At 37.0% G+C, this 12,578-nt stretch overlaps 1 protein-coding gene across 38 annotated transcripts in view; it reads right to left on the reverse strand.

Annotated features, from left to right (window-relative positions):
- Sorbs2 (sorbin and SH3 domain containing 2) overlaps positions 1 to 12,578 on the reverse strand; it is a 205,366-nt gene that overhangs the window by 41,831 nt on the left and 150,957 nt on the right. For 20 of the 38 annotated variants that reach the window (XM_047548840.1, XM_047548841.1, XM_047548844.1 and 17 more), the window contains 4 exons: positions 10,944 to 11,058; positions 3,081 to 3,239; positions 2,318 to 2,401; positions 325 to 381 (listed from right to left, as the gene is read on the reverse strand). In XM_047548840.1, the coding sequence (XP_047404796.1) occupies positions 325 to 381; positions 2,318 to 2,401; positions 3,081 to 3,239; positions 10,944 to 11,058 (415 nt within the window). The remainder of the gene's footprint in view (positions 1 to 324; positions 382 to 2,317; positions 2,402 to 3,080; positions 3,240 to 10,943; positions 11,059 to 12,578) is intronic. The other 18 variants (XM_047548869.1, XM_047548860.1, XM_047548867.1 and 15 more) reach the window with 3 other exon arrangements.

Raw genomic sequence — 12,578 nt, forward strand, 5'->3', positions numbered from 1 at the left:
CTAACAAAAATAGTGGTTAATATATGCACTAATATAACAATGATTTTGATTTTTAATTTTTATATTGCTGAATACCAAGGCTGCACTGAAGAACTTAACTGATAGTTATGGTTGGAATGATTCTTCACGTAGAATTTAGAAATAGCCAATGTCTATAGTATAACTAATGTCTAGGCAATGATACTCGATACAGCACAATGATATAAAGATAGATTTTCGAAAGTAGCTTAGGCACTACAGTGAATTGTAAAACATGGGTGTTCAGAATCACAGTAACAGCCTCTAGGGAAGAAATCTGAAAAAGAGAGAATAATTTCCTTTTACCTCATTGGAAACACCAGAAGAATGATCTTGAACATAGTCCAGAGCCTTTTTAGGAGGCTGGGGTGTAGATGAACCACATAAGCAGAAGTGTAGAGATGGAATGGAGGAGAATCAATGGCAGCAAGGAATGAACATGTGGAAAAGGTGACAACAGTTAGAAATTGAGTGTCGATAGCATCAGATACAAATAAAGAGTGACATGAATGGAGCAAAATGGGGGTAGCCTAGCAGGAAGAGTGCAATGTTTGTAGATATTCTCAAGCATTGGGAAAAATTGCTAGTGTTCAATTAGTATATTTATAAACTCATTTTATCAAATCAAAATTAGCATTCCTAATCTGGCCACAGAGGAATGCAAGGTTCATTAAAGAAACATTAAAGGAGCAAGTGGATAGCATGCTGGTGAGTTTCAATTGTGTGGCAGAAAATGACTGTAGAAACTGCTGATAATTTAGGCTCAGTACAGAGATTGATATAGTCCCTACAAACTCTCTAAGCAATAATAACAAGACATAAAACAAAGCTGGAGAGTTTTTTCCTTCTTAAATAGAATGCATTTATATTAATATTATGCTACAAATGAGAAAAACAATGAGAGAAAGCATTTCTTCTATTAGGTAATAGAAATTCCAGGAAAAAATCTTTGGTTTATATTCATTTACAGTCATGTTTGATTCAGTTCAATACAATATAATGAATCTAACCAAGTCTCCTTTGCATTTTAATGGACAAAAGTTACTACCATAACCAATTTATGATCCATTACAAGCATAAAAATCAGTATATGATATGGTAAAAGATCATACACTCTGATTTTTTTTTTTCTACCAGGAATTGAACCCAGAGGCACTTAACCAGTGAGCCACATCCCCAACCCTTTCATATATTTTATTTAGAGACAGGGTCTTGCTAAGTTGCTTTAGGGCCTTGCTAAGTTGCTGAGGCTAGCTTTGAACTTTCAATCCTCTTCCTTACCCTCCTGAGCTACTGGGATTACAGGCATGCACCACCACACCTGGTATAGACTCTGATTTCTAATAAAAGTTGTTGGGCAGCATAATTGGTATGTTCGTTAAGAATTTAAAATTTGTGAAACATGTGACTGACACATCAAACGCCCTGCTGTTGGAAAATACGTTTCCTAAATAAAACTTGATTTACTATAGGAAATTATTTCAGGCTTAAATGAACTCTTTATCCTAAACAGACTAAGCAATTCCTATAAGGCCCAATCAGGGGGTATCCTCTGGTAGGAATTTAGGGATTAGCAATGTAGCAGCAGCTTTCACTAGCAACACTGGAAATCAAGATTCACAGGGTTTCCTGATTTTTTTCTTTGCTTACATTCCTTCCAGTAGGTATTTTATAGTGCGCATGTTCTGGTCATGTATTAGAATGGGCACTGCCCAGAGATATTTTTTTTTTGTTGCTCTTGGTTGACAGGTCTGGTTTTAACTTCTGATTCTGCAGTTTACTCTTTTGTGCATATTCTTTAACCCTCTGGCCCTGTTTTCCTCTTATCATGGAGCATCAGAAAGATTCATGGAGTTAATGAGGAAAGTCAGCACTTTCTAGGGACTTCGTGATCCTCAGCAAATGGGAGCTATGTTAAGAGTCATTATTATTATTATGACTGCCAAGATGGTCTTTTTTGAACTAGATCAAAATGAACTGTAAATGAATACAAATCTATACAGCTGTAATAATTTCCAGATATTCCAGAACAGAAAATTCCTCAGCATATTAAATTTGCAATTAATTAGATATAACGTAATCCTGATGCATGATTTGGAAAAACCATACAAGAGTCTGAGCGCCTTAGCCATTCGGTACAGAAGTGAATGTGGACTAAGTTCCACCACGTTTGTAATATGTTATGCATTCAGCTTTTGTTCTCTCAATGACACCTCTCTCTTCTGATAATGGTATGTTTTTAAATAAATCAAACAACATTCTCCTATTTATCTTATAGTAATAGGCTAACCTCACTTACCGGGCGTCCAAACTCCAGTTCTGAAAAGAATTTATACCAGGGTTCATTTTCTAAATCTATGTCATCTGGATTTATGCGATCAGTCTAGAGCAGACGTGAAGGAAAAGGGAAGGAAAAGGCACACTGAGCGAAGTGAGGGAAATGCCGTGTGGTATGAAAAACACGCGCGCGCATTCACACGCAAACATGCACCAACTCTCATCCAACAAACCTCAGCAGGAGAGAACGGAGGAAGTAAAGTAAAATGAGTAAAACCAGGATATGAAGATGAGCGTCAAGGGCGTCGCTTAGGTCCCTGGCTATTGCCCCTGGCCAACATTTCTAGTTCTCTCCTTAGGTCGTTGCACAAACCATGGAAAACTCGCTATGGCAGCGACAACAGGGCGTGGAGAGCACACCCCAGTATTAAAATAGGCTCAAGCGAAGCTGGCCACATCATTGTCCCTGCCCTCATTGGTGACTAGCAGTCTCAGCACGTGGGTCTGAAGTCTGCAGGCAATTGCCTCAGGTACAGGCATCTGGAGAGCCAGAGTCAGGGCAAGGGAAGGGGAGAAGAGATTCGAGGTGCCGGGAGGAGTGAGAGGTGCTGGGAAGCGGTTAGGGGATCTAAGGGCAGGAAGAACCCCGGGGCGAGGGTGACAAAGGGGGCAGCGGGGAGGTGTGAGTAGCCAGCTTCTGACTACACTTCCTTGTTCTGGAGAACAAGGGCTACTCCTGAGCTTCCCAACAGGCATTAGAAAACTTAGAGAAGGAAGGAGCTCACCCGGACGGGAGAGAGAGCTGGGGCGCACGAGTTTGGTGCGGGGATGGCACTCCTGGGCGGAGGGGAGGGGCTACGCGTGACTTCTCCGTAGGGTGAGGTGGAAAGAGGCTTCCGGCCAGGTTCCCTTGGAACAGGTGTCGGAGATGTTGGGAGAGGGGGCTGTAAGAAAGAGGGGTGAAGGAGACACTGATTCGTTAGATAGGGGTTCTCGATGGAACCCACAGGACACCAATCAGCGTGGGTTGTGTCCTGTGTTAGGCCGGGGGTGGAAACGTTTCAGGGAGGTGCAAAGGCTCCCGTGGGGGCCGACACCCTTGGAATAGTCTGGATCATTGCAAAAATGTGAAGATCAGGGGTGAACAGCGAAGAAAGATGGCATGTTTGGAGCCGCCCCAAGATTCCCTTTCCTTCTGCCTAGTTTGAGCTACAGGAAGGGGCTTGGGTGGAGCCAGGTTTTCCAAGTAGGTGCTGTGGATGGCTGGGGGCAGGGGCAGGAGTGTGGGATAAAATCCCACCTTGGTTTCCTCACCATTCTAATTTAGAGAAAAGCCAATTTTTACAATTGACTTGCTTCCCTCTCTTGGTTTCTGAACGTTGTATTTAAAGATAGAAAAACTCGGAGTGTTAACATAACAGTTGGAGAAAATCCACATGATTACTAAAGTAATAGAAAGCAGACACCCAGCAGTTACTTAACCCTCTCAATATCCTGTGTTTTCAGATAATACTTGCCTGACTAAATTGATCCAGGCTGTTGATTTTTAAAATTAAAATTGGGTATTTAAAGTACTACAGGGGCCTTACTACTTCTTTGATAATTATCACATGACACCAGTTAAATATAGTATAGTTGAACAGTCCAGTATATGAAGTGGGAAAGAATTCTAAGAAAAATTATTTGGTAATCCTGGCCAGGAGAAGATCTGAGACTTCTAAGACGTATTTCAGAAGGGCCCTTAAGCACGCACTGATCCAAAGTCAACTCCATATAATTTTCTTACAATTCTTAAAGGAGCTCAAGGATTTCCACTGAATAGTTACAACTCAGCTTTGAAAGAAATATTCTATAACCTTTATATAATGTTGAGGGTTTTGCAATATTCCATATTTCAACAAGAGTGTCTATTTTATATGAACTCATTTTAGTGTTTTATTGACTTGTTGCATTTGCAACAGTTTTGTTAATAATACATAATAATGTACACTCAAAGTGTTTTAGTGTCGTGGTTTTGTTTCAATATTTTATAATAAAAGATTGTAATAATAACTTTGCTTGATGGAAAATTTGTGACATCATAACAAAATAGTGTAAGGATCCAAGTTATTCAATACCTGCAGTGATCATGATTACAAAGACTGTTTAGTAACCCTGGGAAATGTTTAGGTAGAATAAGTGATTAAAAAATATGGAACCGTGTACTTGTGTAGTAGTTACTATGGCACCAAAAAGCTGGCATCGGATGAGCACAGTAAAGAAATGCCCACATACACAGAAGACCACACTGGTGTTCTGGTATTGATGCTGTTTGTTTTTTCTTTCTTTTAAATGTCATTTTGCTTTGTTGTTATAACGTTATTTTTGCAATACATAAAAACATGAGAGAATATCCTATGGTGTATGGAAAATGCTGCAGAAATCTTAAGATATTTTCCCTAATTTATGGCACTATTATATTGGGTTTACATTTCAGAAGTAACAATAAAATTGGCAGAAAAGAAAATGTTCTTGTAACTAATTTACCCTTTTCTGTTTAATAAAGAAATTTGATTCAATAGTTGCAAAAATATTAAGGTTTTGCTATTACTAATATATTATTTCCCCAATTATTATCTAGAACATTATAGATACAAATTATAATTAATCATGGAAAGGTTTTGTTAGAATTGAGTTTCTGATAAATTAACATTACAGGGAATTCTTCAGTAATTTTTCTTCTGTGTAGAGAGGCATACTATTTCTTCCACCAGAAACTATCTCTGATTCTTTCAAACTTCATAGTTACTCTTGTTAGATAGTGATTATTAATTCTTGATTTCGTTACCTTTACTTTCTAGTTTGCTAAGAGGAGATAGAAATAACTTCCTTTAGAGGAAATAAATTTGCTTAAAAAGCATGAACAGCAGAGGGCAGCAAATCTACTAACTACACAAATATATTACCTATTGTAATTTCACTTTAACTTCGAATTTAAGAAAATATATAACAAATAGATAAACTAAGTTCTGATTTTATGCTGGGAGCCGTGGCACATGCCCATAATCCCAGCTAGTGAAGAGACTGAGGTAGGAGGATCACAAGTTCTAGGCTACTCTAGACAGTGAGACCCAGTGAGACGCTGACTCAAAAAATAAATAGATAAGTAAATAAAGAAGGAAAAAAGAAAATATGTTTTTATGATAGAATATAGAAAAGGGAGCAGAATAGCTACCCTTTGGCACCATACCTTATAATGGCAATGTCCCTGTAATTATGATTTTTCCTATTAAAAATACAATTTATAGTCTCAGTGGGCAACTATCTAGAATTTATGTCAATAGAAATTAGAAGAAAAAAACACACAAAACAATAACTGGTAGTCTTCAATAACTCTGGAATATAAAGAAAGGCACACACCTGAGCAAAGCCTTTATGTGAAATAAAATGTAAGTGGCGGAACTCGAATTTTCTCTTTGCTGTGGTTGACCTATTGAATCGCTTTAGTTATGCAACAATTAAATGCATTATGTAGCGATTGCTAAGGAACACCCAAACCTCGCAATTAGTGATGCGTTTGCAGATGGTCAACCAACAGAAATATATGTAAGTTAATCATCTCACTCATTCAACTTTTCTCCTATAACATAGAAGTTATTTTAGGAAGTATGATCATGCTTCACTCTAATGGCTCATAAAAGTCAGAAGAGCAGAGATACTGATGTATACCTTTCTAACCCTCTTTTTAAGAACCCAGCAAATCTCTGCTTAATATTAGCTTCATGTCACCAGTGTAAGAGGAAATACTTAAGAAAAGCTAAAACTAAAAACCACTCAACATCCTTATTTAAAAGCTAACAAGGGAGAACAATTTTTACAGTTTAAAAGCATTTAGCTGCTTTTGTGACTCTAGAGCTTCCATAGTTCTCAATCTTCTAACTGAGCATATACTTGCTTTATGTTGCTCCAAAGAGAATGTGTTGATGTATTCTTTTTTGAGAATTTATGCTCATTAACTTGTAAGCCTCAAAGCACTGGCTGTCATGTATTATGTTTATTGTAGATCCAAAATAAATGTTATAAACATTGCTAGTTGGGATAATTCTTTATGGTTCAAACCATTAGATAAAACTTCCAAAATTTTTATGCTTTTATCTCTGAGTGGCAACTTTTATTGATAAAGAAGTTCACATTCATTCATGACTTAAATCTAATTTCAAATTTTCTTATTGTGTGCGGGTTTAGTTATTGTAGGGAAAAAAAACATCGTCATGTTATTTTTTATTTTATTAGGTGTAGAGAGATCCTGAACAAATGCTTTCTTAAAATTAAAAAAAAATTAACATGGCTCATCTATAAACATATTCAATTTAGATGAGATGTAAAGTTTTATTAATACAATCCTGGTAGACAGTTTCTATGATTGCCTCTTGGAATAAATAAATTGTGGAGACCTGGTTCTGATTTATGGGTCAAGTCAATTAAAGATGTTAACTGGTGATTGCAGTCTTTCTCTGGATATCAAACATTAGACCAATTTAGTCAACATTTCTAAATTTATAGTCGAATGAATATTTATGAGCTTCAAAAAAGTGCATTTACTGTTGCTTTCTGGTTGAAAAGCATTAATGCATATGCCACTGATTCCCAAGGAGGAAGAAGGTCTTTTTGCCAGGGTATGGGAAGGACTTTTGTTCAAACAGCCTTGACCCCTCTGCCTCCTTTGTATCCCAGGGAATCATGGAATTAGTGAGCCATAGTTATTAATAGCAGTGTATTGAATCCCTCCTGCATGCCTTGGTAGAGACTCACTGGGCCTTTTGTCACTGGAAAAGTGTGGTCTTCGAAGATAAGCAACAGAACAAAGATTCAGTCTCTCACTAATTTTACCCACTAACTGCAAGAGTAAAACCTTTATTCATTCACTTAGTAATTGGGTGAGTGATTCACTGACACCAAAGGTATGACAGACATTGGTAGGTGTGGGGGATCCAATGCTGCACCAGACATGGTCTCTGCCTTCAAGGTGCTTGAAGTTGAGAGAGGGACACAGACAAATAAACAGACCATTACAGATCTGTGTGATAAGGACCATAGGGGTAGGGGTTTGCAGTGGGCCATGGGGCACAGCAGGGAGAGTTTTAAACCTAGTGTTAAACCTAGTGTTAAGTTTAAACCTAGTTTAAACCTAGTGTTGAGGAGGGACAATTACCTGGAGGAAGTGTGGTTATGCTGAGGCCAAAAAGATGGGATAAAATTTTCCATGTGAAGGAAGAGGTAGTGAGGAGATGTTTCCTGGCAGAGGGACCAGCCTGTGCAAATGAGGAGGCTGTGGCTGGAACACAGTGGTGGCAGGGAGAGTGGGAAGAGATGAGGCTGCAGAGATTGTTGGGACTACATCACACACTCTGTGTGTGTATGTGTGTGTGTGTGTGTGTGTGTGTGTGTGTGTGTTGTAAATTGTGTTAAGGAATTTGAATTTTGAACTAAGGACAATGGCAAGCCAGAAAAAAATTTTGAGCAGGACATTTTATAAAGATATTCTAAAGATATTCTAAATAAGTGTTACTTAACACTGCCTTGGTCTCTTGGTCCATAGAATCTGAATACCACACATTTGCTTCATAGGGTTGTTGGGAACATTACATTACTCTAGCTGTGGTATGGAGACTAGATTGGAGAATTAGGGAAATGGATCTCTAGGTGGCTGTTACCTGATCCAGGTAATGACAGGATCAGGTGTAATCCAGGCAATGGACAATTATGATCCAGTAGAGAGAAGTGACAGTGAGTAGGACCTTGAATTCATTGGAAGAGAGGGAAATTCAAGATGGCACGTGAGAAAACTGAGCCAGATGGAGGAGTCATCTAAGAACTTAAAAGAGCAACACAGAATTGCCTACTGTGTATGCTTTTCAAAAATTAAACATGAGAAGAGCAAAGAAATGCTTCCAAACCATCCTGTGGTAAAAAGATATGAAGGAGCATCCATAATAGCTTCAAATCCTTATGTGCTGTCCATTTGTGTTATATCACTCTCATTTAGCAAGCTTGCTCTGTGTCCTTTACATCTGTGTGTTCAAGACGCTCAGAATGTTCTGCAAATAAGACTGATATGTAACACCACTACCCTTAGCCCTTTGTTCCCCCACCTCCCCAGTTTATAGAGAACTGGAATGAATTCAGGATTGATGTTGTGGTACGAGGGAGGGAAATATATACAATGCCTGACCAAAATGATACATATGACTTGCTCAAATCATTTGGCATAATACTAGTTCCCCAAAAATTGTTTAGGAAGGATTAAATTTTGGTTTTTTCCATTGCTCTATAAGATTCATTCTCATTTCCTGCCATGTTTCTAGGTTCCTTTCACTTATCTTTTCCTGTGATTTATGGAACCTATCCATACCCAAATCTCTGACAACACTCATGGCTCTAGAACTTTCTATCTTTTTTTAGGACCAATTAAGTATTGGGTCATAATTACTCAGAGCCCAGGTTTCTGGCAAAGTAAATCAAATATACTAATTTATTATAAATCAGTCATTAAACTTAATTTAGAATGTAAATAATCAAATTAACTTAGGTGATAGTTGACTCCTACCTAAATGTTTCACACTTAGCTAATCTAATATAGTAGTGGTCAAGTGCACCAGGCATGAGTATGCCTGAGCTCAACTGTTAGCTCTGGCACCCACCAACCAAGTGACCCTGGGCAGTAACTTAACACTGCCTTGGTCTCTTGGTCCATATAATCTGAATACCACACATTTGCTTCATAGGGTTGTTGGCAACATTACATGAGATAAGGCATAAATGACCAACTATAGAGGCTGGCACTTAGTAAGTGCTCAGTAAAGATTTGCAATGATTGTTTTGATTGTTGCTATTATTATTGGAATTTTTAAACAAGAAGTCTTCAAAGCTTTGACCCAAAGACTTGAATAATGTAGGAATTTGAATCACAAAAATAGGGCCCATGAATGAACTTTAGGTGGTCACAGGAAGGATTCTTTAGGTGTGACATTGAAGAGGTTCCTTATTGACACAAATGCAGATCTATGCATTTATATACACTAAATGATAGACTTGAAGTTCCTTGAAGTTCCTTAAGGTAGGGATGCGTCTTGCTCACCATTGTGTCCTTAGTACCTACTATAAAGTCTGGCACATAACTGGAGCTTAGCCAGTTTTCTTCAATGAGTAAACCATAGCAATATCCTGATGGAAGAGCTTCTAAAGTCAAAAGTATTTCAATATAATTACAATGTCCACTATCCTAGGAGTCTTATAAATTATTAGAATGATTATTAAAGTTTTGTTATTTTTTTCTAAATATGATACTTTCAATTCCATGCAGTGGCAACATTGTGTTTCACTTAATTCTCATCTGGGAAATTTTAACCTTGATATTCAATCATATAACCTAGTAAATGGGTTGTAAGTTTGCAAAATGGAGTCTGAGAATCAGTGATGTTCCTTTTTTTCTTTTAGTTTTTCTGTTACGCAAAAACATATGAGTTATTCGAAGAGAGCCGAAGGAGACATAGATAAGTGTCTGTTTGAATTATGTGATTATAAGGTTTTGAACATGCTTCTTAAAAATACCACCACAAATACAGGGTTTCAAAAACTAAATCAAGGACACTTAAGTTGGGTGTGGTGAGGCAAGGGTTTCCAATTAAATTTCAGGGCTGGCTTTGCATTCTAGTCTATATAATAGCGTGTTTTCTTAGATACTCTTGGAGGAGCTAACAAAACTCTCTTTTTCCTGTTCAGTGATCCAAAAATTCTTTTAAGACAAGGATGAAAGTAAATTGATATTGACATAAAGTGTTTTTCTAGAAGCAGATTTGGAGATGCAGAGGGATTGCAGAGTTTTAAAGAGATCTTGAGGGTACTGATATCTGAGGGGAAGCAAAGGACACAAAAAGGAGACCAGGGAGAGCAAAAATCAAGGGGGCCAAGGAAGAACCTATTTGTTAATTTGCACTTAGAAGAAGCAAATAATTTTTCTCAAGTTTACATTTCTTTTTGTTTGCATATACTTAACATAAATAATTAGAAAAAATACTGCAAAATGAAATACAGTCTTGATCCACTAGAATGACAATCAATCAGGATGCTTGAGGCTTGGTAACCTGAGGGGGATTTAATAAAAATCAATTAAATAACTTGTTATAAAAAGGGCATTTGGAAAATTTCCCCTTAAAAGAAAGAAATATTAAGAAACCAGTATGGAAGACAAAGAATTAACCTTCCTATGTCTGTATATATTAGGGAGATTAATTAATGATTTTTCTCACTGGCAACCTAGAATAGGAATTACATGTTGCATTTATGAGTGTTTTGTTTTTTAATTAAACTCAGGTCCATGATTAGGCACAGATATAGCTATGCTAATGAATCCAGCATATGTGTGTTTATATACACATTAATTACATACTAAATTCAATATATTTAAAAGTATATATAATTAATATATATGATAAAGTGGTACCAATTCTAAGATGAGATGCACAGATCATGGAACAAAATAAACATGATTTCTAGATAATAAAGATACTACCTTTGTGACAAAAATCACTAAACAGTATGCAATTCAGGTTTATTTGGGAACCTGGCAGCCTACTGAGGAGGCATTTTGATTAATGACAAGTGCTTACTGGTCTCTCATGCTGCAAAATTGATGACTTCCCAGGTTCATATTCAAAAATACTCCTTGGCTCAGACCGAAATTTTCTGGTGTCCACTTTTCTGTCTGGAGGATCCCAGTCATGCCTACAATAGACAACAAATCACACACTAAAATATTCCTGTATGCTTAAAGCAGCTATATACTACTACTTGCTCTCTGTTTTCAAAGTTAATTTTAGCAGAGATTTTTAAAAAATCTCAGGACCAAAAGTTAATTTTTGAAAAACACCTCATTTGTATGCTTTGCTTGGCATAAATGATTTAAAGTTATTTCTTTTACATTACATTTCCTCTATTTTTTTCCCCATGAGATTGTCCCACTGCTGGCTCAAAAACCCACATAAGGGGCTTCTAGGCATGCAGACTTGTTAGTAAACTCATGGGTCAGTAATGGCAGCTCCATATATTTGAATTTAAAGAAGGTAGCAGGAGGTAAGTGGTGGTATGCTCTGTGAAGCTATGAGATTGTAACCATCACTCTGTGACCAGGCTTCCTTAATCCAAAGTGATAAGGAATAACACACACACCATATTTGATCCTGTTTCTTAAAAGTGGTATCAGAGTTTGTATATGAGGAACTTAACAGAATCACTTAAGTTGGCATAAACGAGAACAAACCGAGTGGCATGCAAGACCCCTTTGGTGTTGGCCTTGAAAAACTAGAGTCCAACATTGATCTCATGGGAAGCTGTATTTTTGTTTTGTTTTGCTTTTCCATGAGCTAATGCATCATTCAGAGACCGTCAAAGAAAGATTTAGCAAGTAAAATTCCAAAGAAGGACTTAGAAAATCAAGCTTTTCAGGCAGCTGGGACTAAAGAGGAAGGCTTCCTTTGGAGAAGGAAGAAAATATTATTGACTATTGATTTTTCAGGAAGAAAGATTTTTCTGACTTTAGATTAGGGAAATTCTGATTCCATAAACTGGAAAAAACTTCTGACTCCAAAGTCTACTGGAAATAGAAGTGCTCTAAGAGGTAGAATTGGGGCAAGTCCTGGTGATCTAGTAAATTAATGAGTGATGCAGACCTCTTAGACATTTTCAGTCTTTGTTTTCTCATCTGTACCAGACACAGTAGAATCATGCCTCTTTCCTTCGCAGAGGTATTTGAACAATACCAATATATATATATATGAAAGCCATCTGAAAGTTTTTTAGTGATCATCTTATTTCTTTATGAGAGATTTATTTTTGTTAACATAAATAGTACATTTAAATATGAGTTAGTTTTGGTCATTTTTGATAGCAAAGATACCATTTTGTGTCTAGACAATTAATTTCTCAATTTTAAGATATCATACTTTCTAGACACAAAATTCAAAATGAGGAGATGAGTATTAAAACGAGAATTCCTTCACATGTGACATGTGTCCGTTTTTGTGATACCATGTACCCTATAGGATCATTAATTAGTGTCAGTGGTCAACGGGTTTTGAATATAAACTTTCTTGAAGGGTTATGATAGATGATGCTTAATAACCAGTATTAACAAAGACTTATATCCTTACTTGTTCATTGACAGTAGAAATAGCATAGGCTTTGGATTTTAGCAGAACCGAGTTTGAATCGTGGCTTGTACATACCAGCTGCATGAGCTGAGCAAG

The sequence above is a fragment of the Sciurus carolinensis genome, chromosome 4, assembly GCF_902686445.1.
Source record: "Sciurus carolinensis chromosome 4, mSciCar1.2, whole genome shotgun sequence".
NCBI lineage: Eukaryota > Metazoa > Chordata > Mammalia > Rodentia > Sciuridae > Sciurus > Sciurus carolinensis.